The 24,665-nt window shown below is 31.2% G+C and overlaps 1 protein-coding gene across 1 annotated transcript; it reads left to right on the forward strand.

The window, feature by feature from the left end:
• Positions 1–7,545: 7,545 nt before the first annotated feature.
• LOC111700672 (uncharacterized) lies at positions 7,546–24,488 on the forward strand. The gene is made up of 13 exons (XM_023471665.1): positions 7,546–7,628; positions 9,684–9,852; positions 9,996–10,060; positions 12,311–12,341; positions 12,953–13,018; positions 14,932–14,993; positions 15,807–15,875; positions 16,420–16,471; positions 20,024–20,125; positions 20,876–20,980; positions 21,624–21,728; positions 23,430–23,593; positions 24,061–24,488. Exons 1-13 carry the CDS (start codon positions 7,546–7,548, stop codon positions 24,143–24,145), a joined length of 1,158 nt encoding a protein of 385 aa, XP_023327433.1. The 3' UTR covers positions 24,146–24,488.
• Positions 24,489–24,665: the final 177 nt, after the last annotated feature.

The following is a 24,665-nucleotide window of genomic DNA, read 5'->3' on the forward strand; positions in this document are numbered from 1 at the left end:
CTCATAAGATGAATTCTTCTTTGAAAAAAAAAAACAGGATAAAATATTTAAACCATTATAAACAACATGACGTGGCAAAAATTTTGAACATCAACGTTTTAAAGTACAAATTTAAACAATGGCAGACAAAAAAGGGTGTGGCGTAGGGCGAAATAATGGTGAATTTTGACGTCATTTATGGTTGGAAGAAAATATGGTGTGGTGTGCCTTCCCTTCCACTTTCAAGTGATATCAAATACCTCTTTAATGATATAAACCTGTTAAATTAATATTCATGTGAGGTAATATTTTGTTTTAATTCTGGTGATTAAATTTAAATAATTCTTTGAATGAACAGTTATTAAATTAACTATGCAAAATTGTAGGAAACATTAATTACTTCGTTGATACGTTTAAAAATAATTGGGTGTTAAAAGCCAGTATTTATTAGACTCTGCATATTAAGTTGAGATCAGAGCTGAAACTCTTGTATTGGATATACTCTTAATCCCGAAACTGTTAGATCTCTCTATCCACTCTGGACTTTTTTGAATTTTCGGCTTAATTCTCTTTTTAGGATATCCCTTCTGGGTTGCGCGCCAAAATTTCTAAATTTCTCGGTTCTGATTGACTGTTTGGCTTCGAATTCTTTAGTCAATCACTCTGATTAATTGCATTTTGGACACAGGTCTAGATATTGACGTAAGAATGTATTAATCTTAAGATTAATAAAAAGAGGAGATCAAGCATTGACCTCTATATCCAAAATTATAAAATGTTCAGTTCTGGCTTTACCAGAGGTCCTTGGTTTATATTGGATATTGAGATCAAAAGATGTTGATTAGCGTCATTGAATTTTCAGTAGATCACAGATGAAGCACGTGTTTAAGGGGACTGTAAGCGTAATTTCAAGTAACCCTCCATCACGAACAACCTGTGTACATTTGAATATCCGAGCTGGGCCAACCTTTACAAGCCTAGTTTGGACTGTACCGACAATTTACAATAACTAAAGCGGCAGACCTGTACGCACTGTGCCATGCAAAGATGGCAATGCCTAATCCACAACAGTACCCTTAAAAGCTTTCTCTGATCAAGAATGAATTAGATATCCACGTTTTTGTCTCTTTAAATTGGTTATATTCATTTTTGGTTTCTCTGTGTATTTTTGGCTTATAATAGAGAAATTATTAGAATAAAACAATTTTTGAGTCGGGAAAATTATGGGAGCTTCCACATTTTTAATCATATTAAGGTTTCAAGGGTATCTTTGTAAATCAGGCATTGCCATCTTTGCATAGAGGTTTACTTGAAATTACGCTTACAGTCCCTTTAAAATCTAATAGCTGGATCTACTGCAGTTATATTTACCTTCGGACATTCTCACATTGGGATCATCACGTATATCGGTCTTTTCTGATTCTAAACACTACAACTCATTATGTAATTAGTAATATTTATTTCATTGTTTTAAGGTTTCAGGAATGAGAAAGTAGACATAAGGAATTGAGTCTTTGCCAACAACTCTGATCTTCTTATCTCTATATCTTAGCAATAAAATTCTGGAGACCTTTGATATTTCAAACTATGAATTCCGTTAGATCAACTATTCTAAGTTTAAAATATCAAAGATTTACACCATCAGGTTGAAAAGATATAGGAATTAGAAAATTCGATTTTGTAGCAAAAACTTAATTACTTTGTTTTTGATTTAAATTTATTTTCATTCCTTGTTGTCAACAATTGTTTAATTGTAAACAACTAGACGGAACTAAATGCTAGAAAGCTAAGCACATTCCCTTGGTTCTACTGAGTTAATTAATTTGAGCCAAATGGGTCAAGGGGTAGCGAGTTATGATTGGACATTCCTACAAACAGACAAACAGATTGCTGCTATCTTTATAGATAAAAAATTGCAAAAGGCGAGAAATGAGAAAAATTATAGTTTGCTCCAAAATTACTTAATCCAATTCCCCCCCCCTGACTCTCCCACCTATATTTTTTTAGCGATAACATAAAAAGTATTTGAGCTAAGAAGCTAAACTTTCCTGGCCTTCTACCCAATACATGCTTCTCTGGGCTTTTACCAGACTAAATGTATATTTTGACCTACTTAGATTGGATATTTAAATATTTTATAGCTCAATGAAAAGCCAGATGACAAAATAAAGCAGATTGCACAATGTTTGCAAAGAAATTTTCCAAAGAGTTTCGCATAGGCACTTTTAAAGGGAGTTTTCACATTTTCAGTCTTTTTTGAATACACATTTAGATTTGATATATTTTACAAATATTTCAATGCACTGGGTCATGGGTATTTCAAAAATGTATAACTTGTCGCATTTTGAGCAATTTTTGTATTTGCAAATCGTTTGCTAAATAGCTAGATTTTATCACAAGCAGAAGATAGAAGGGGTTCAATATGCCATCCCCCCCCCAGTTTTTTTTTGGGTAAAACAGACGTCAGTCGAAACAGGGTTAAATGGATAACATACCAAAAATACGCATGCAAAAATACAAAACACTTTTACCAAAAAGAAATTTAAAAATAGTTTAAACATGAAAATTTCAGTACAATACAGTAATAACTGGGAAACAATGGAAAAGGAAGACGACATTAATCAATACTTTTGGTACTGCTACAAAGCAAATAGTTTTAAGATTATTAAATCACTAATTTAACGAAATGGGTCTGTTTACTTGGCACAATTGCTTCAGCTTATGCTCATTCGACTTTTTAAAGCTGTAACTTGATTCTAAAAGTCGTCTTCCTAGTTCAGAGTATTCTGGTCATCACCGTATCATGTGAACCTGTATAACAGCTGGAAGAAAACACAGAATTAATATAAATATCATGTTTAGTCTATGTTAACCGAGAACTAGATATATATTCATTGTGTTCATGTTAATTCAAGGTGTCACGTTTCTTAGAACGATTTCAAATCAAATTCACCAAAAAGTACTAAGACTAGACAAATAAAGATACAAATACAAATATGTAATAATAATATAAATACAAATATATACTTCCAAAAACATTACAAATACAAATATTAATATAAATACAAATATATACTTCCAAAACATTACAAATACAAATATTAACATGAATACAAATATATACTTCAAAAAACATTACAAATACAAATATTAATATAAATACAAATATATACTTTTACATATACATTAATAATTGCAACGCACTATCTTCTAGATTAAGTTTGATTTTTGCTCTCTCTTTATCATGTTTTCTCTTTTTGTACTTTTTGAACTTTTCTGTTTTCATTTAATCATTACTTTTTTCTGTTTAAAAGTTTGTCTGTATCCCCCTCTGGTAAAAGATGCAACCCTAAATAATAACCCCAAACTCCGGGTCATAAGATCAGAAACAATGCTAGCACGGTAAGTCATCGGCGTGCTTTGTGTCCTTTGTGCTTAGGTGGGATCAAAGTTATTTATTTTACAAGATGTCTTTGATCAAAGATGGATACAATTATTGGTTATTTTTAAGTTTTAATATCAATTGATATTCGATGCTTATTGTTATTTTTATTGTCATATATATGATTATAACCGTTACTAATATCATTATAATAATTATTATTATTTCTATTAATATTTTCTACTTCCAATACATTATCCAATACATACTTGTTTTTCAATTTGTTTAATGAAGTTCTGTGGAGAATTGCAATGTATGTACAACGTACGCGCAATTTAGCGATTTATACATAAAACGATGTAATGAGCGATTTACATAGATTAATTTAACGATTTCTAGACATTAAGAAGATCATCTTAAGGGCAGACGTAAGAAAATTATTTTCTTAATTTTGATATTAAAAACTTAAACAATGTTCGCAATGTTTTGTACTTCTTGTAGAACACGTCTTTGGGTTGGGTATATATATATATATATATATATACCCCGTATTTGTTTATTGTTTCTGAACACCCTCTTTTGACATTTACTCATAATTACATTTTTACAGTGTCTGTTTAACTTCAATATTACTTCAATATTACTTTAATATTACTTCAATATTACTTCCATATTACTTTAATATTACTTTAATATTACTTTAATATTACTTTAATATTACTTTAATATAACTTCAAAAGTACTTCAATATTACTCTAATATTACTTCAATATTACTTTTAATATTACTTCAATATTACTTCAATATTACTTCAATAGTACAGCCCTCTGTATGATTAGTTTCAAAATCAAACCTTAAAAAGTATGAAATCTCATTTTTTAAATGTAAACTAAATCAATCTTATCATATATGAAAGCTTTAGGTAAGTCAAAAATTTGGTTTATTAAGAGTCTTCAGAAGTTTCTCTGATATTGTAATACAAAGGTTATAGAAAGTATTTAGTTACCAAATTAATTTTGTAAGTACTATCATACAATTTTGGAAATTTTACGATAACATTTTGTGTTAAATTACAACCAGACTATATTAATGACAATAATCTCAATTTAAGTAAGATAGAAAGAATGAGAGGAGTTAACGGACTATACGCGTATTTTTAAGTGACACTCCATGCAGAGATGACAATGCCCGATGTACAACAGTACCCTTGAAAGCAATGTCAGATCAAGTTTGAATATTATATCCATATTTTGTTTGAATATTATATCCATATTTTGTTTGAATATTATATCCATATTTTGTTTGAATATTATATCCATATTTTGTTTGAATATTATATCCATAGTTTGTTTCTTCAATCTGTTTATTTTCATTTGCGGTTACTCTACGAAAGTGACATACATATTACTCGATTATAGGAATCAATAGAGAAACGTACAGAAATAAACACTTTTAAAAAAAACCAGAAAAACGAAATTTTAGATAATTATTAAACTTGCATATTTATATGGAGAGCTCCAAATGGCAAACAAACCATTACATGTCAGTAATTAGGATTTATTGCTAATTTAGCTAGACAAGATATAAAATGTATGATGTACATAAACCATATATATTATACTTTGCTTGTCTGCCTGTTTGTTTGTTTGTGAAAGAAACGGCTGAACCGATCGAACCCAACATTTTTGAAGCAACTTACATGATCCCAGGGAAGATTATGGTTGTTAAAATTGAAAAAATGTCGAGATTTAATATTTTTAAAATTGCACCAATTCAAACAGAATTTTTTTTTGAAAATTATTAAAAATGGCGACTCTCATAATTTAAAGCTAGGTAGCTAGGAGAAAGTGTTAAAATAAGATCATAATGTAGTTTCTGATTCCAATTTTAAGCTTAATCAATCTTGGCTTTTTAAAATGTATTTTCTTTTTTTACTATTTTACCTATTTCTTATTTTAGTCGACATGTGCAATTTTCATTGTTAAATATTCCTTTTGTACTATGTACTTGAACTTTATCTAAAAAGCATATTTTCATGTTTAAAGATAATTTACTGCTACTAAATGTAAACCATAATGTGATGCAGAGTGGAAATGGGGTGCAGGCAGGGTAGAGATCGTAAAAAGTCATGCAAATGCTACGTATCTCTATTTTTACCAGAAAATCACACAACTTAGTAAAATGCAAATAGATTATTAAGTACAATAGGTGGCAACAGAGAAATGAACAACGTCACAAGTGTCAAATATAACAAGGAAACGAAATTTTCTCACATTAGTTGACATGTTTTCCAAGATTAATAAAAAAGTGTAAAAACAGAGACTAAAGAACACTTACAATTGCACTTATATTACTGTAAGAAAAGCACTTTATTCTAAAATTATCACTATTATTGATAATTTTGTCGGATACAAAAACTGAATTGACACTTGTGACGACAGAATACAACTGTACTGAGAGTGTAAATTATATATTAAAGGATAGCATACTTTTATGAAATCTGACTGGGAGATACTACAAACACAGTGCGTGTTATCTCTTATTGGAAAATGCTACAATTAACAGTGTGTATAGTATATAGTCAATACATGTACAATAGATGCACAATAATGTAAGCAGGGATAAAATCTAATTAAAGGGACTGTAAGCGTAATTTCAAGTGACACTCCATGCAAGGACGGCAATTCCTGATTCACAACAGGACCCCTGAAAAATGTATCTAATGATTTCTCTATTACTTCATAATACTACAAATGCGCAAGTTAATTTTGCAGATAAACGGCAATAAAAATAAACAGTTTAAAGGAAAAAAAACATCTAGTTCAATGTTGTTCAGACAAAGCTGTTAACGGTACTGTTACTGTTACCGTTGATTTTTAAACCGTTAACGAAATGGATAAGCTTTTTCTGAAAAAAAAAACGTTTGTAAACAAAAACGTAACAGATTTTTTTTTAAAAGCCGGGATTTTTTTTCTGCTTAAAATTGAATTTAAAGGAAAAAGACAAACATAGTTTAACAGCTAGTGGGGTTAACGATTTGACAAACTGTTAACTCCATTATTACTACAAAAGACCGTTAATGGCTTCACTGTTAACGATTTTACAATCATTACATTTTTTGGACACTTTGCATCTTAATACTGAAATAACGGTTAACGTTAACGAATTTTTTGTACGGTGCTTCACGCTGTTAATTATGGAATAGACCGTCAACGACTGAAGCCTTTAACAAATGTTGATAATTTTCCATTAACCTTGTTAATAAAATTGAGATCGTTAACTAAAGGTAGTATTTAAAAAATCGTAATTGCCGTTAACGAATCCTTTAAAATTAATGACTACCTGAAATTTTTCTTTTTTAACAGTTGGAACTAATCGTTAACGAAACGGCTAGAAAAAGTTGAAACATGCCCAGCCCTATCTGTTTATACACACGTTTAATTAAACCTAGACTGTACTTCAGTCAACTATTAGCATTTTTTCTTTAAAACCTCTTTTTTAGTGCCTTGACTTCCTACCGCCATATACACTACAGTCGACGTCTTATATACCTAACAATAAAGACGACTTATATACCTAACAATAAAGACGTCTTATATACCTTACAATAAAGACGACTTATATACCTAACAATAAAAACGACTTATATACCTAACAATAAAGACGACTTTCGATTTTGAAGTATGTCAATTAAAAAGAATCTCTTTTAATAATTTTAAACTTTTAATTTGAAAAATCTTGTAAAAATCGAAAAAAGTTGTTTTATTTAATTTAATCGCTAACCACTGTTCTTAAAATTAATGAAGGGAGGGATTCATAAGGGATTCATGTGGGTTTCTTTGATGAAGGAAATCCCAAGAGAAACTTATTTTTAAAAATCCAATTCAGCGGAGCTGAAATTCCCAAAGAGGTTTAAAAGTCCTATCCAAGTGTGCACCCAATAATTTCATTTTTGCGGGAAATTAGAAATTTTGAATGTACAGAAGAATATACGCAAAAAATAGATATTTTTTAAGTTAAAGACTGGTTTTTAATCTAAAAATGTAATCATGATTAGAAAAATCTTAATAAAAAACTATCAATAACAAGATTTTATGTTATTTTCATAATTTAGAGCATACTGTACCTAGCTGCAGTATGTTGGCTGTGTACATTGGTTAGCACTGAAAGAGTTCTACGCGGGGATGGGACAAGACGGAGCAACCTTAGAGATCGAACCCGAGCCCGTCAATACCCTGGAGCTAACTTTGGTCAACGAGTTTCTAAGGTTTTGAACTATTGTTAATTAAAGCATTTACAAACTACTTTTTACCATATTTTTCTCCTAAAACAAGAATATATGAAGGATGAGGAAGAGAGGAAAGAGAGATCGTTGCTCAACACTTTTCCATTCCGAAGGTATTTCGAGAAAAAAATTTAAAAAGCAAAAAATTATAATTTAATTGTCCTGGAAACAAATTTTATGAATTACGCTAGTTCCCTGATCTGTGAAGTTTACATCTTTAGGACACGGACAGATTTATAATAACAAGATTCAAAATTCGTAAATTGAACCGTCTCTATAGACCTAGCTCAAATTTATCAAATTCGGTTCCCTTTGGCCGAATTTAAAGTTTTTGAGCGGCGGTTCAAATTTAAGCCGCGGTTTAAATATAGTTAGTTCCACTTAAAATTATATCAAATGTTTCAAGATTTAAGTCGGCGCTTAAATTTAAACCGGGTTTTGGCGGATTTAAAACGCAGCTCAAATTCTTTAAATTCCATCTCTGGACCAATTTTAATAAGTATCTTGAAGTACTGTATGTAAGTAGACTACCTATCTAGGTTTATTGAAGGGACTGTATGTATAATTTTAAGTGACTCTTCTGTATGCCGAGTCCATTAACGCCTGATCCAATCAGGGTTCAGTTATGTGTTTGTTGTCTTTTCTGAACCAATAGAAATATTGTGGCGGTAACATCTATCTTTCTATCTATCTCATTATCCAATTAGAGTTATGAATCCTTCGATCGGCGCTATCAGTAAATGGAAATATTTACTTCTACTGAAACTATAGTGTCATGCAAAGATTGCAATTCTCGATTTACAACAGTACCCATGAAACCTTAATCTGATCATAAATATGGAAGAAACCGATAATTCTTAAATTCAGATAATTTCTCAATTGCTGCTTATAAGCAAAAAATGCGCAAGTCACTTTCGCAGCGGACACGCAATAAAACAGAAACATGAATTTTTATTACCTACTTGATTAGTAAAAGTGTCATGGGTACTATTGTAAATCGGCAGTTGCCATATTAGCACCGTGAGGGTCGCTTTAAATTACGCTTACAGTTTCTTAAAATCTGGTATCTTTTTTAACCGATTATTTGGCTGAGTAAATTTGTAGCACATTGAACAAAATGACTTTGTATTTATTTCTTTGTAATGAAATAGGCTCTAACACTAGTCAAAAATAATTTCTTTAAACAATATTAGCCCATTCATGAAACGATTCACATGTATTTATTTACATTACTTATTTTTCCAATATTATATTATATCCTGGTGGTGTGAACCTTTGATATTTAACGAAAACAAGACTAATTCATCTTAAAGGGACAGTAAAGGAAAAATGAAAGGGGGTATAGGCTGAAAGCTAATCAATTTAGCTCTCCTTCGCGACACATGAAAGTCATATCTGATGATCCTGTCTCGAGAAATTGATATACAACTGTATCAAATCTACACGAAAATTAATATATATACAATTTTGTATAAAAGTAGTGGGTTTAAACAGATCATATTCAGCAAATAAGCAACCAATCTGAAAACGATGATATCCCAGAGAAATTGTAATTTAGGTTTACTTTTATATTTGTTGTTTCTATTTTCAATAGATTTCATTCATAATATTATTTTTACGTCCGTATTACTTGACCAGAAATTCCACCAATGACAGTGCAGTAAAGTGGTCACGTGATACAGGCGTCGAGACACGTGACCAGTATACTGCTCTGCCATTGGTGATAGTTCTGGTCACGTGATTTAAGTTTCAGATTTTCAAAATTTTACAGATATGAATTTTCGTATTAACACAGTTTTATATCAGTTTCTCGAGACAGGAACATCAGATAAAACTTTCATGGGTCGCGATTTAGAGCTAAAGTGATTAGCTTTCAGCCTATACCTCCTTTCATTTTTCCTTTACAGTCCCTTTAAAGAATTAAAAGTTTATAATATCTAAGGTCAACGACATACATGTTGCAAGGGTATACAAATTAGAGTTTATGGCAAAGATTTAGTTCGTTAATTTTGACTTATTGTAAGTTTAAATTTTTAGACCCGAAGCTTACGAGGAGGACTATGCTAATACTGCTTATAATGATGTACATGATTTACAAGGTGTACATGATAACCATAATGCAAATGGGCTACAAGCACATGGTGTACATAATGAACTTTATAGTCAAGAACCAAACCATGCTGAACATAACCTACCATTGTCTGAGGTAAACATAACTTCATAAGATATCAATCCTAAAAATTAAGCAATTCATTCTTTTTAAAACTAAAACTCAACTTAAACATTTTTTGGGGAAAAAAAATTCAAATAAAATCACAAAAACGGATTTTGATAAGATTTTTTTTCCAGGATTTATCTGGGTTCAGACCATCTCCAGTGTTCCCGTCTGTTCAGCTCCCGGCAAGAGAATCCAGGTGAACCTAATAGCACTCGCGGATTTAACGGTTCGGTCCTTATTCCACCGAACTGTGATTTTCGATCCCATTTCATCTATCAAAAATAACTTAATCGCTTTTTTAATAATTTTTGGTTGGCATATGCTTTTCAAGCGAAAAAGTATGGATAGCCAATTCCGCAAGTCTAAGGGTTGTTGAATTATGGACCAACACGGGATTAAATTTAAGAAGAAAAAACGGATGCATCTCGCCCTGGTTTGTCCATTGTGAGCAGGCAATGCAAGCTCAGCTAAAATAGTTTTTTTTTATACTGTTTTATCAGAACTGAGAACTTTAGATTTAATCCCCCTAATCCTGATTGCATAATCTGAATATCCAATGATGACACTTTCAATTTCCTACATAATTCGCTCCTTTTCTCTCTTTTTGGATAGCCCTACCAGAATCCGACCATTTAATGGTGCTCAAAATTTAAAATTTCCTGAATTCTCTGTTAGGCTGTTCTGATTTCTCCAACACCCCTCGAACTTAAGATTAAATTAATCTCGATATCCATAATTCTAAAGTTTTCAGCTTTGTCTATCCCAAACCAGATCCCAAACCAGATCCCAAACCAGATCCCAAACCAGATCCCAAACCAGATCCCAAACCAGATCACAAACTAGATCCCAAACCAGATCCCAAACCAGATTCTGATTGGCTGTTCAGGATTCTGCATGCACAGCTATATTTCATATATTTTATTCAACTACAAAGCACGAGATAATACAAATAAAAAAATCACAATGTAATATCTAGTTTGGACCCGCCTAACCAGAGTAGGTTGTTTTAATTGGTTGGCCCACTATAAACGAATGAGAATTGCAGATAAAAACAATGTACATTGTACATTTTAAACATAAGAATGATAATAAATCAGGTAAAAGGTAAGGAGGAGGAGTATAAAGAAAAGGGAGGATACTCAGCGTAAGGGTTGGAACAGAGGGTAACATAAGTTATTAGAATCATGTTTAGGAACTAGAGGGTGAAGAAGATAGTAAAGACTAAGTTTATCCACATGATACACAGTTTTTTTTTTTACAGATATAATTTGCATAACTATCTAAATAGATCTTGGCGACTTTTCTTTTAAACGGTTTTGCAGATTTAGTTTCTTTAAATATTGTTAAATTGTCAGTCAAACATTATAGAAACCATACGAATAGAAACCGTACGTATAGAAACAGCTAAGAATAGTAACAAGGCGTATTTTGCATGAGAATATTTTTTATATTTTTGAGAAATTAAACTATTTTGTAAAACATTGTACCTTATCATTATCATTAATTTTACTTTTTTTGACATAACCTTCAGTGTTTAGGTCCCCCAGATTTTATTATATACTGGCATCATAAATAAATGCTTATATAGGTACATAAAATTGCGTTTTACTATTAAAAAAATGTTTTTTGAAAATGATATGAACAGTTTTACTTTTAAATATAATTTCTCAAAAATATAAAAAAAAACCTCCAATAATGCTTATATGATCTCATGAAATTCCGTTTTACCATTTAAATAAAAGGATTTTATGAAAATGATATTTATTTTACACTGATTATTTAATTTCTCAAAGATATAAAAAATTTTGTCCCGTAAAATACGCCTTGTTGCTTTACGTTCGGTTTCTATGATCGTTGACTCCGAATTTTATACATTTTCCAGGATACCAACTAAAGCTTAAATTAATATTGAGATTAATAAAAAGAGAAGAACAATTATTGATTTCAATATCTACAATTCTAAAGATATCAGCTCTGAAATAAAAACTATAGAATGAATGGTGGATATTCAGATTGATGCTTGATCCTTTCTTTTCCTCAATATCTTACTAACATAATCTTGTACTTGTATCCTGAAAAGTGTATAAAATTTAAAAAATCAGAGTCGCGTATCAGAAGCCGATAAATTAAAAATTTTGCGCGCCATTTAAGATTAATATACAGCAACGGGAGGGACTTTCTTATTTAAAAAAAACCGGTTTTTGATTTTTCTCTACAATATCCAAGAAAGAGCGGTTTAAGAAGAAAATCAAAAGTGTGTACATTGGATACTCAAATTTTGTAATCGGGACTTTTGATATTAATGAATTAAGTTAGAAAATGATCCAAAAGTAATTTATCTTTGTAAATTCGTCTCAATTTTTTAACGTTTCCCAAAATAACTCGATATCCTGTCAATTTAAAAAAGGCAAAATCAGAACTTTAAAACTTCAGGATTTTTTTTCAGGCAAAGAGCAAACACGACCCCGAATCCTAAGGTAATTTCTAATTTTGATCTAGTGGAGTTTATACGCCGAAAATCAGAAAACTCTGATATAGTAAGATGACTTTTAGACTTCATTTAAATAATCAATGGTGAACATGGTATACTAAAATTGTGAAGTGTAGACAAACCTGTTTCACAAGTGATTTAACAAGATTAAATACACTTCAGGGGATGTTAGTTCCAAAACTAATACTTGGCCCATTTGCCCATTGCTAACACTGAGTGTTAGAAATGGGCCAAATCTGAAAGTTATCTTTTTCAAGAGTATATATCTTTAAATCCAAGACAAGTAGAACAATATTGCAACATATTTTTATTAAAAAATGGCTATAACTATATATTGCAACAATAAATGTCAATTTCAGACTAATAATAAGGTGTGAGAATTAGTTTTTGATGATTCTTGATTTCATTTTCGAACATATCCCTATTTTGGAACAATTACCGGATTTCGACTCATGTCACGTTTTCGGAACATGTCCTGGTTTTGAGACAATTACCGGAATTCATATCAATGTCAATTTTCAAGTTTTTTCTTGTTTTTAAAATAAAATTTTTTATTTTTTATTTGGTTTGTTTTATTATTCAACATTAATTTTGTAGAGTGTATCCTTCCAACAAGTTGCTGGTTCAAGCCCTGGTAGTGATGGTAGGCGTTGCATTGACAAGGTACTTATTTTAGAAACTTTATAAAAAAAAGTAGATTATCATGTATAATAGGTTGCAACAGAGAAATGGACCAATTATACATGACGTCACAAGTGTCAAATATAGCAAGGAAGTGTAAAAACAGAAAATAAAGAACACACAAATACACTAATTTCACTGGAAGATTAGCACTTTATTATCCCTATTATTCATAATTTTGTCGGACACCTAAAACTGTTGACACTTGTGACGTAAGAATACAGCTGTACTGACAGTGTACAAATTTTATGTTGCCATCTATTTTACTTGTTGGGTTTTACAAACATTCTGAATTGTTTCTTTTACTTCTTTCTATTATCAACGGAAAATGGTAAAACAAAGCCAAGAGGGACTTCTTATCTTTTTGCATGTTTTCTCCATTTGTCTGCACTTGTATAACTGCAGTGAAGACGACTTTTAATTTTCAATGCTTTATTCCATGACAAGCGTGTTCAATATTGCAAGAATACATGAAAACAAAGATTAGTTCATAACTTCTCATTTTTATGGGCTTCTGCAGTTCTTTGTAGAATTCAAATTGAAATATTAAGTCGTCTTCATTGAATTGATATATATAAAACGACGACTGTACAGATATGCACTGCCCTGAAAGAATTTGCAAACATTGGATTGAATGATATACAACAAATCTAGTTTAAAAGTACTGTAAACCCATCTTGCATAGTTAGACTGCTCATTCATAAATTACCATCTCATAATAGGGTATTATGAGTGGATTTTACTTGCGTCAAAGTGAGGGCCTCTATATGCTTTACGAGCCAAATTGATTTATTAAATTGAGTACAGTACAGTAGCAATTTCTCAAGCGGCAACTTCCCAAAGGTTAGATTAGGCCCTCCAAGGCGCCGCAGGCTTTAATGTAGGCTGAATGCTGCTGCTATGATGGGCTACAGGTCTAGCGCTGCGGCTAGAATAGACTGGGGGGGTTCGAGCACTGCAGCTAAGACAGACTTGGGAAGTTGGCGCTTGGGAAATTGCACATTTGGGAAGTTGCCACTTGGGAAAAATCTTTTGGGAAAGCGCCTTAACACCCATTTGAATATTGTACTCTCTTGATTTAAGGAATACAATGAAACCAAACACATATCTTCTAGATGACCTACTTTTAGCTCTTAATTAAATTAATTTTAAATGATTTTGAGAAATGTTTTAGTCTAAATATTATTGGAAACCTGACCGAGAACCTACTTGACAAATATTTGTTTTTTCGAAATCTTATTGATGAAAAAAATTCCTAGAAGTATTGCAGTTTCCGCTGAGTGGTTTCTATATACAGTACACCTGTAATACAAAACTACATTGTATCTGTCTATCATTTAAACTTTTTTAAAACTATTACTCTTTTATTAATTTTGATAAATTGAAATTTTATAAAGCCAATTTTTTAAATTCTTACCATCCATAAACCAACAAAAATTTGGTCCTGATCGGTTCAGCCGTTTTTACATTTATCGGTTACAACATATAAAGTAGACATATTGATTACAAATGACTTAAAATTTTTTTCTGTTTTTCAACCTAAAAGTTGTCCTATTAATTCTCACGACCACTATTCCTCTGTAAGTTTTAGGAGTTTTTAATTTGTAAAAAGATTTAAGTTCATGATTTTTTGCAATAGAACAAAAATCCTCAAAATGTATTACAGAAAAAGTCAAATTCAGTATTCTCATATACCAAATTTTCGCACCAGAGCTAAATTCTGCAAGAAAACGTTCTTATGTTTACAGAAAATGAATTTCATAAAATAAATGTAACCTTAACATTATATTTCTGCTATAACTATGACTTAGAAAATGTTGGAATCTTTGGGACACCCTGTTGTTTTAAAGCAATTTTTACTTATTTTTGATTTTCTTTCATTTTTGAAACTATAGGTTGAGATGATCGAGGAAACAGAATACGATGAAGTAGTGCAATGTGATCATTCTTATGATAGGTAAACAGTTTATAAGTGATCATGGATCATGGATCATGGATCATAAATAATTGATCTTAAATAATGGATCATGGATCATGGATCAAGGTTCATATTGATCATGGTTCATGAATCTCGGATCATAGATCATTAATCCTGAATCCTGAATCCTGAATCCTGAATCATGGATCATGGATCATGAATCATGAATCATGGATCATGGATCATGGATCATGGATCATGGATCATGAACCGTGGATCATGGATCATGGATCATGGATCATGGATCATGGATAATGGATCATGGATCATGGATCATGAATCCTGAATCCTGAATCATAAATCATGTATTATGGATAATGGATCATGAATCATGAATCATGGATCATGGATCATGGATCATGGATCATACTTGATGGATTAAAGTTTTTTTTGGAGAAAACCTCTTTTCTTGATCTAATTTCTAAAGATTTATCAAATTCTAGTTTTCTAAAATTTCATTTAATTAAGAGATCAAGATATTTTCTTATTTTCTTTTTGATAAATTTCTTCTGAAGTTTCTTTTTTACCAAATCCTACGAACCTTTCCTTTTTAAACAAAAGATAATTAAATAAAAAATGAGTAAAAAATCATATAATCCCGAAAAAAGTGTTAATGAAACTTATTACTTAAATTGATTTTAAAAATGTGTTTACTTTGGATCATTTGCGTTTTAGTTTCGAGAAAAAAATAAACTCTAAACATTTTTCAAGAGCGTAGTTGAGATATTTGATACAAAATACAAATATTTGATCAACTAATGAAAATCACTTAAATATTTCTCATTTGTTTAGGAGATGCCACACCACCTATATCACAACATATCTCTCCCAACAAGAGGAGGAGTGTAACGAGAATTTTAGGAATTTTGTCAATTAATTTTTTTCTTCCTAACTTTTAAGATTTTTTTTAAAGCAATTTTTAATTTCCTTTCCATACATATTTATAACATATTTTTGCTGAAAAGTATATTAAGATTGATTAACAATGTTATTTTATATTCAGACTCGTTTAATATATAAAAATAATAATTGTCATTATAAAGGGACTGAAAGCGTAATTTTAAGTGACCCTCCATTGAGTTTCTCCATTGTTTCTTAAAAGTAAGAAATGCGCAAATTGCTTTCGCAGAGAAACAAAAAAAAAAACAGTTTAGAAAAAAAAAAAAACATGGATATCTAATTCATACTTGATCTGACAAAGAATTTTAAGGGTATCGTTGTAAATCGGGCATTGCCGTCTTTTAGTATGGAAGGTTACTTGAAATTACGGTTACGGTCCCTATTTTGGGAGTGTTCGTGAACACTCCCTGTATAGAACCTTTTCTGATTAAAATAACAGCCACTTACTATGGAAAAACATGCTGTGGCATAAAACTCTGAAAAATTAATTGACTTTAAAATCTAGGAAATCTTGTTATATTGAATACGAAACAATTGCGTTTAATCAAACAGTTCAAGTAATGTTTCCTATAATAATCTTATGATAAAAATATATTAAAATCTGATTAACAGAAATTAAACATTTAAGATATTAAATTAAATGATTAGTGTTGTTCCTATTCTTTTTCGTTTTCTCAACCTCAAATTTTCTAATTTCTATATCTATGCAACGAGTGGGTTTAACCCTTTGATATTTCAAACTGACATTATTTGATTTAACAAAATTAATAGTTTAAAAAAACTAAGGTCTACGACATTGGGTTGCCAAGATATAGGGATAAGAATATTTGAGTTTGTGGCAAAAACTCAGTTCCTTTGTGCAGAATTGTTGTTACGCGGGTTATTAGATAATTATAAAATTTACGTTCCATATAAGTGAACCTCCTAGTAAGTCCACCTATGGTAATATATTGAAAAATTGTGTTGCATTCTTACTTAGCAATCATACAACGTACAAGCATCTAATTAGTATCAAAAGAATCCTGATATATATTGTAAATGTATGTCATAACTCATAATAGATCAAATACCCCTCCTTGCCGGTCATTCCCTTTAAAAAGAAGTCTATACAGATATGACTTTGCAACCCAGTCATCCAGAGCTGAAAACTTTAGAATGGGATATCCTTAATCCCGATTACTAAACCTGAGTATCCAATGGACACATTTTTGATTTTCTTCTTAACCCGTTCTTTCTTGGATATAGTAGCAAAAAATCAAAAACCGGTTTTTCTAAATTGGAGAGTTCCTTTCATTTCTGTATATAATCTTAAATGGCGGCTTCTACGCGACTCTGATATGATTGGTTGAATTTTTATTCACTTTTTAGTATACAAGTACAAGATTAGGTTAGTCTCGATATTAAGAAAAAGAAAGGATCAAGCATTAATCTCGATATCCACCTTTCTAAAGGTTTCAGCTCAGTTTGTATTTCACACACACAAAAAGATAAGTTGCTGGAGAATTGTTCTTATTTGTTTTAACAATCAAAACAATTTGTTTAAAACCTGAACACGTGTATACTAAAACAGAATGGTTTTGTGAATAATATATTTCAACCTGGCATTTAGCCACATTAATTTTTTATGTTAAATTAGAACCATTATACTCTGCAGAATTGTTACAGAAACTAACATTAGATTTTATTCATATATTTTATAAAAGTATCTCTCTTCTCTCACAGCAAACTAGCCAACATTACTTTGCACCTTTTTAGTCCTCTAGTTTGGATTTTACGATTTTAGGAATTGATTCTTTGCAACTAACTCTGATTTTCTATAACGTTAGTTTACCGTGCCCCAGATGCATAGAGAATAGAATATATAGAGAGGAATTTACTGGAAAAGTGTAAAACGGCCATTTTGTTGTACTGTTTCCATATTGCAGGTGTACTTCACATATTTATGCTATATAACCTGTTGGGCCCTGGAATATCATTTTTTAGAAAATCTAAAATTATTGTTAAAAGAAAACCAAATTATGAAATAGGCTGGTTTCATAATTGACCAATGATCATTTCACATAGACTCTATGCCTTCCACTTTACAAACGATGATGTTCCGTTATAACTAAAAATCAAATGATGTTTTTCTTCACCTAATTCATTATAAAGTTTATTTAACACTTTAAACAATTCGAAATTGAAATGGATAGTCTAGGGAACATACTGTATTAATGTGCTCTACTGCATATAATTTGTGAACATTTATATGATTTGTACACTTTGAACTCCCTTTTAGGCTGAAAGGGACTGAAAAAAATTCATACCGAGAGATTCTTTTAATTCCTCTCTATATATTCTATTCTCTATGCCCACATGTTAGAATAGTCTATATATTAGAGTGAAATTTACTAGAGAAAAGTGTAAAACGGCCATTTTGTTGTACTGATTCCATACTGCAGGTGTACTTCACATATTTGTGTTATAACCTATTGGGCCCTGGAACATCATTTTATAGAAAATCTAAAGTTATTATTAAAAGAAAACCAAATTATGAAATTGGCTGGTTTCATAATTGATCAATGATAATTTCAAATAGACTCTATGCCTTTCACTTTACAAACAATGATTTTCCGTTATAACTATAAATCAAATGATGATTTTTGCATGCAGACCTGAATTGTGATCTAGTTTTTTAATCAAAAACCAAAGTGGGGAAAAAATAATTTTTCCACTGATTTTTTCCCCTGTCTAAAGTCATCACATTGGGTTGGGAAACTCAATTCTGGACTCTATTACTAAAGATTTCTCTTTGATTTTTGCATGCAGAGCTGAATTGTGATCTAGTTTTGAATCCAAAAACCAAAGGTGGGAAAAAAAATTTTCCCTAGTTTTTCTGGCTTTTTTCAAAAACTTTGTGATAGATCCATGTTTACCTCACCAATTATTCTGTAAAAAAACTGATTCTGATTTTTTGCAAGTAATTCTTTTTTAGGACTAAACGTTGTATATAATTTTATGAACAATTAACAATTTTATCTGTGTATGACTGATATAGTCCATTAATCTATTTTTTCAAAGTAAAATGTAAAATCTGAATTTGAAAATCTAATATCTAATATTTTTTTTATGATGAAAAAAAATTCTATACATTTTCTGTACATATACTTTTTTTTATAACGAAATGGAATTTATATATTAATTTTTTCTATAATGTTTTTATAGAATACATTATACTACAGAATACATTGATATTTATACAATCTAGTTCAATATTAATTTCCCGGAAATTTTTATTAAAATTTTAGAACTTAAAAGTATTAAAGGGACTGTACGCGCAATTTCAAGTGAACCTCGATCCATCCGCCACCATAGTTTCAGTAGAAGTAAATATTTCCATTTACTGTTTTAGCGCCGATTGAAGGATTTATTTCTAATTAGATAATTAGATAGATAGAAAGATAGATGTTACCGCCATGCAATTTCTATTGGTTCAGAATGGGCAACAAACTCATGACTGAACCCTGATTGGATCAGGCGCTAATGGACCCGGCATATAGGAGTTATGCAAAGATGACAATGACCGATTCTCAACTCAATAATTGTTTAATTCTGCAGAGTTTCTCCATTGCTTCTTATTCGCAAGAAATGTACCATTAACGTTTGCTGAGAAACCGCAAATGAAAATACGCAATTGTTAAATCAACAAAAACATATAATTTATACTTGATCAGATTAAGCCTTTCAGGGTACCATTGAATAAAAATAGATGGTCATCTTTGCAGAGAAAGTAACTGAAAATTACGCTTACAGTCCCTTTAATAAAAAATTTTAGGTTTGTCCATTCCCTTTAATGAAAAATGTTTAGGCTTGTCCTTTCCCTTTAATAATAATGTTTAGGTTTGTCGATTCCCTTTAATAATAATGTTTAGGTTTTTCCATTCCCTTTAATAAAAAATGGTTAGGTTTGTCGATTCCCTTTAATAAGAAATGCTTAGGTTTGTCCATTCCCTTTAATAATAATGTTTAGGTTTGTCCATTCCCTTTAATAAAAAAATTTTTAGGTTTGTCCATTCCCTTTAATAAAAAATGGTTAGGTTTGTCCATTTCCTTTAATAAAAAATGTTTAGGTTTGTCGGACCCCTTTAGAGAAAGACTGCAACGTCCAAGGACCTGAATTATGCTCTACCCAGTATGAATCTGAGTGTTGGACAAAAAATGAGGAACATGATGTAAGTTTTTACATTTTTTCAAACAGTGGTCGGCGTTTATATCAATACAATGATTACGACTCTTATATTAAAACCAACTATTTCTTCGGTCAAAATAGTGCAAATCACTGCAGTACACACCGAACGCTTAGCTGAGGGTGTGTTTTTAACTTACAACGAATAGTTTCCTTTAATCAAATCATGCAAATCACAGGGTTAAAAAGTAGAAGTTCTAGAAAAAAGAAAAACTCAAAATGTCTATTTGTATTATATCCCCTTCACACCCCACCCCGTCCCCCCATTTCATGCATGTACTCAAGTACACCTATACTCTACCTGATTCCGCTTGTACTCAAGTACACCTATACTCTACCTGATTCCGTTTGTACTCAAGTACACCTATACTCTACCTGATTCCTCTTGTACTCAAGTACACAGCTATACTCTACCTGATTCCGCTTGTACTCAAGTACACCTATACTCTACCTGATTCCGTTTGTACTCAAGGACACCTATACTCTACCTGATTCCGCTTGTACTCAAGTATACCTATACTCTACCTGATTCCGCTTGTACTCAAGTACACCTATACTCTACCTGATTCCGTTTGTACTCAAGTACACCTTTACTCTACCTGATTCCGTTTGTACTCAAGTACACCTATACTCTACCTGATTCCGTTTGTACTCAAGTACACCTATACTCTACCTGATTCCGCTTGTACTCAAGTACACAGCTATACTCTTTATCTGTTTACTATATTATTTGTAGGTTGAAGATGATGTAGTTGAATGCCAGACTATAAAAGAAGAAAACTGTGAAGATTTAGTTTCAGGATATACCTCGGAACAACAATGCTCAGTTTGGCCGAAAGAGGTACGTCTTAATCAGATAATTTATTTCAATGGAACTGAGTCTTTGCCACAAACTCTGATTTCAAAACCAAGCTAAACATTACCATGGTTCTCCAAAATTTTCCTATAAAAAATTGAGGCAAATCGGTCAAGGGTTTCTTGAGTTATGATCGGACATACAAAACAAACAAACAGAAATTACAACTTTATAAATGTTGATTTATACATATCTATCCAAGGCGTGCAAGGTGTACTTAAGGTTGAGGGGATGGGGTCAGCTTACATATTTTTCAGTATGACAGTAAAAGTACACCTAAATTACCTGCGTAAATATAGAAGATAAACCTAAACCTAACCATCTATCTATCCAGGTTTGCTCCGTATCTTATAGTAGATATACCTAACCATCTATCTATCCAGGTTTGCTCCGTATCTTATAGTAGATATACCTAACCATATATCTATCTAGGTTTGCTCCGTATCTTATAGTAGATAAACCTAACTATCTATCTATCTAGGTTTGCTCCGTATCTTATAGTAGATATACCTAACCATCTATCTATCCCGATTTGCTCCGTATCTTATTGTAGATAAACCTAACCATCTATCTATCTAGGTTTCCTCCGTATCTTATAGTAGATATACCTAACTATCTATCTATCTAGGTTTGCTCCGTATCTAAGAAGGAAGTGAAGAAGTTTACACCTATTACCGCCTGTCACAAGGAACCTAAAGAGATCTGTGCCCCTGCTGGATGTGGATTTAGAGAGGTACTTTTTGGAAAATAAATCATAATCATAATTAAATATGTATTATGATACTAGCTGAAGTCCTCGGCGTTGCCCGTGGAATTTAAAAAACATCAAATTAAAAAAAATTATTTTTGAAAAAATAACTTGATTAAGAAAAAATATATATTTATAGCCTGTATTACCCCCCAGGGTACCCATGGGTTCCCTAAAAGAAATTTTTCCAATTCGGTCCAGCCGTTTATGATTAAAATGTAATAATATTCATATCACTGAGAAAAGGAATTTGGTCTTTGCAATAATATAAGTTAAAATATAAAAAATTTACACCATCAGGTTGCACAGATATAGGGATTAGCACATTTGAGTTTGTGGCAAAGACTCCCGAATCTTTCTCTTTATCAAAATTAGCTTTTCAGCTATAACTCGCAATCGTAGCATTGAAAAATAGGAAAATTAAATGTGCCTAAATATCTAAATTTTTAAAAAAGAATTTGAAGATTTGCATACCGTTCCTGATGGTACTAGGATAAATTAACACTTACACTAACAGTCCTTATATATGGTTTGATCACAAAAATGTATAGATATGATTATACATGTCATCTATTAAAAATTGAAAAAAAACTTCAAAACATTAAAATGATTTTACCATTACTGAGTGTAGAGTGTTGAAATGTAAATTGTTTCAGTAGGAAATGAAAATATTGAAGATATCTTACTCCTAAATTTCTTCTTTATTTCCTTCTTCAAGCCTCTGTAGTGGTAGTTTTGGTGATAAAATACCTCATAAAATTACTGAAAAGATAAAGGAACCATGGAATTTTAAACTTAGAACAATGCACATTTTACAATAATATTAAACCGCACAAATTAACAGTTTTTTAGATATCCTTGAGTTTTTGCAAATTTGCAGATTTTGAAGAACTCTTTGCAGATCTTGAAAATCTCTTTGGAAACATATTAAAAATCTTCATTTTGACCTTCACACACTTTAGGAAATATGAAAACGACATAGCTTACGGTCTAAATACAAATATCTCAGTTAGCTTGGACCAAGATACTAATGCAAGGAAAGTTATTTCAGAAGTGTACGCATTTTTTTGTACTGCAGTGTACTGTCTTTGGGCGGAAAAGTAAACACAAGACGGATGTCACAGCCTGACATGGAATCCATTTTCACAAAAATAATCTATGAAATATTTGGTAACTTTTCAAAATTATCAAAATTAAATGCTTTTATCCTCCTTGGATACTAGACGAACACTGATACATCTATTCTTGTTTACAAATTCTGCCCAGAGAGAACTGGTTTCAAAATGAACGCAGAGTATACGCAACTATAATCAACTTTCCTTGCATTAGTACCTTGGCTTGGACCAACTTAATTGCTTTTAAGATTCTAACAATAATGTCTGCTGCCGACAAAGTTAGCAGCCTCCATCTTTATTTTAATGAAAAACGAGGACATTATATAAGTTTCTGCAATAAACGGCCTTAGCCCTTTGGTTTACTTAAACCTTGTCTTTTGAAAAAAAAACAGATTTGATTTGATCGATTTATAAATCTTCGCAAAAACTCTCACTTTTAAATATTAAAACGGTTAATAATGTTTAAATATTAAAACGGTTAAGGATGTTTAAATATTAAAACGGTTAATAATGTTTAAATATTAAAACGGTTAATAATGTTTAAATATTAAAACGGTTAATAATGTTTAAGGGCTCTGAACAGTGTTTTGACAAAACCCAGACCGTGGTACAAGATGCCCCTAAGGAGGAGTGTACTCTAGAACCCCAAAGAACCTGTGAGCATGTGACAAAACTGGTTCCTAAACTGGAACCATCAGAGGAGTGTGTTGATGTACCAAAGGAAGTTTGCACAAGGTTTGATAATGTGTTTTTAGAAATTGGTTTTATTTTTATTAAATTTAACGTTAAAACGACTGAACCGATCAGGACCTTTTATTTATTGAACCTTACTGGGGTTTCCAGCGGAATGGAAAATCGTTGCGCGTAAACTTTACACTTTGCGTGCGTACATTTTTTCATACGCCGCAATTTTTTTTTTTTACACTTCCTTGTGTAAAAAACGAAATATGTTGATAGTTCCGTGCAAAATCTTGCGGAGTACGCAAGCAAATTTGCGCATTATTGCACGAAAATTTGTTTTTTTCATGACCCGGGGCAGTCTTACAGAAAAGAAATCCACAAAACTAAAAAATATGAAAAATGGTATTGTTATTGTTTGATATCATACAAAAGGAACATGTTTGCAAATGAATGAAACATACAAAAAGTGATGCAATGGAACCTAAAAGGAGGATTTATTAAACATGAATATTCTATTTTAGATCAAAGAAAAATCCCCGGAAAGTAAAGAAACCTGTGGTAAAGAAATGGTGCTACAATCCTACAGCAGAATCTGGACTGGCGTAATTCAATGATAACATAATACGCTTTATACACTTCAACTTTTGTTCATTTCTTTATGCAGAGATTTTTTTCACATCGCAAATTTCTCAAAATGAGACAGATAAATAATCTTTGTTTATCTCTGTACTAGCTCCATTCCGGGTGTCTAATATCTAGTCAGTAAGTTCTTTAATTGATCTGTGTTCAACTCTATATGCGCTTGTAAAATATCCACATTAGCTTATAGTTTTATAACGTCGTAAGACGTGTCAACTTTAAAGTGATGTTTATTGTGTAACATAAACGTTTTAAATATAAGGAATACTGCCAACATGTTAATTGAAATAAATATATTTACCTGCAGCAATTCTTCATTCTTGGTTCGTCAGTTGTTTACAGCTTTTGTAGTTCTTTCTTATTAGTTTTCTTTTGTAATAAAAGGATTAAAGAGTATAGGAACAATGGTTCTGTTCATCAGCAATGGAACAGTACAAATACACAACTGTCTTAGATTTTAAATTTAAGAATATATTTTTTTATTTTC

This window comes from Eurytemora carolleeae, unplaced genomic scaffold (genome assembly GCF_000591075.1).
Source record: "Eurytemora carolleeae unplaced genomic scaffold, Eaff_2.0 scaffold333, whole genome shotgun sequence".
In the NCBI taxonomy this organism is placed as follows: domain Eukaryota; kingdom Metazoa; phylum Arthropoda; class Copepoda; order Calanoida; family Temoridae; genus Eurytemora; species Eurytemora carolleeae.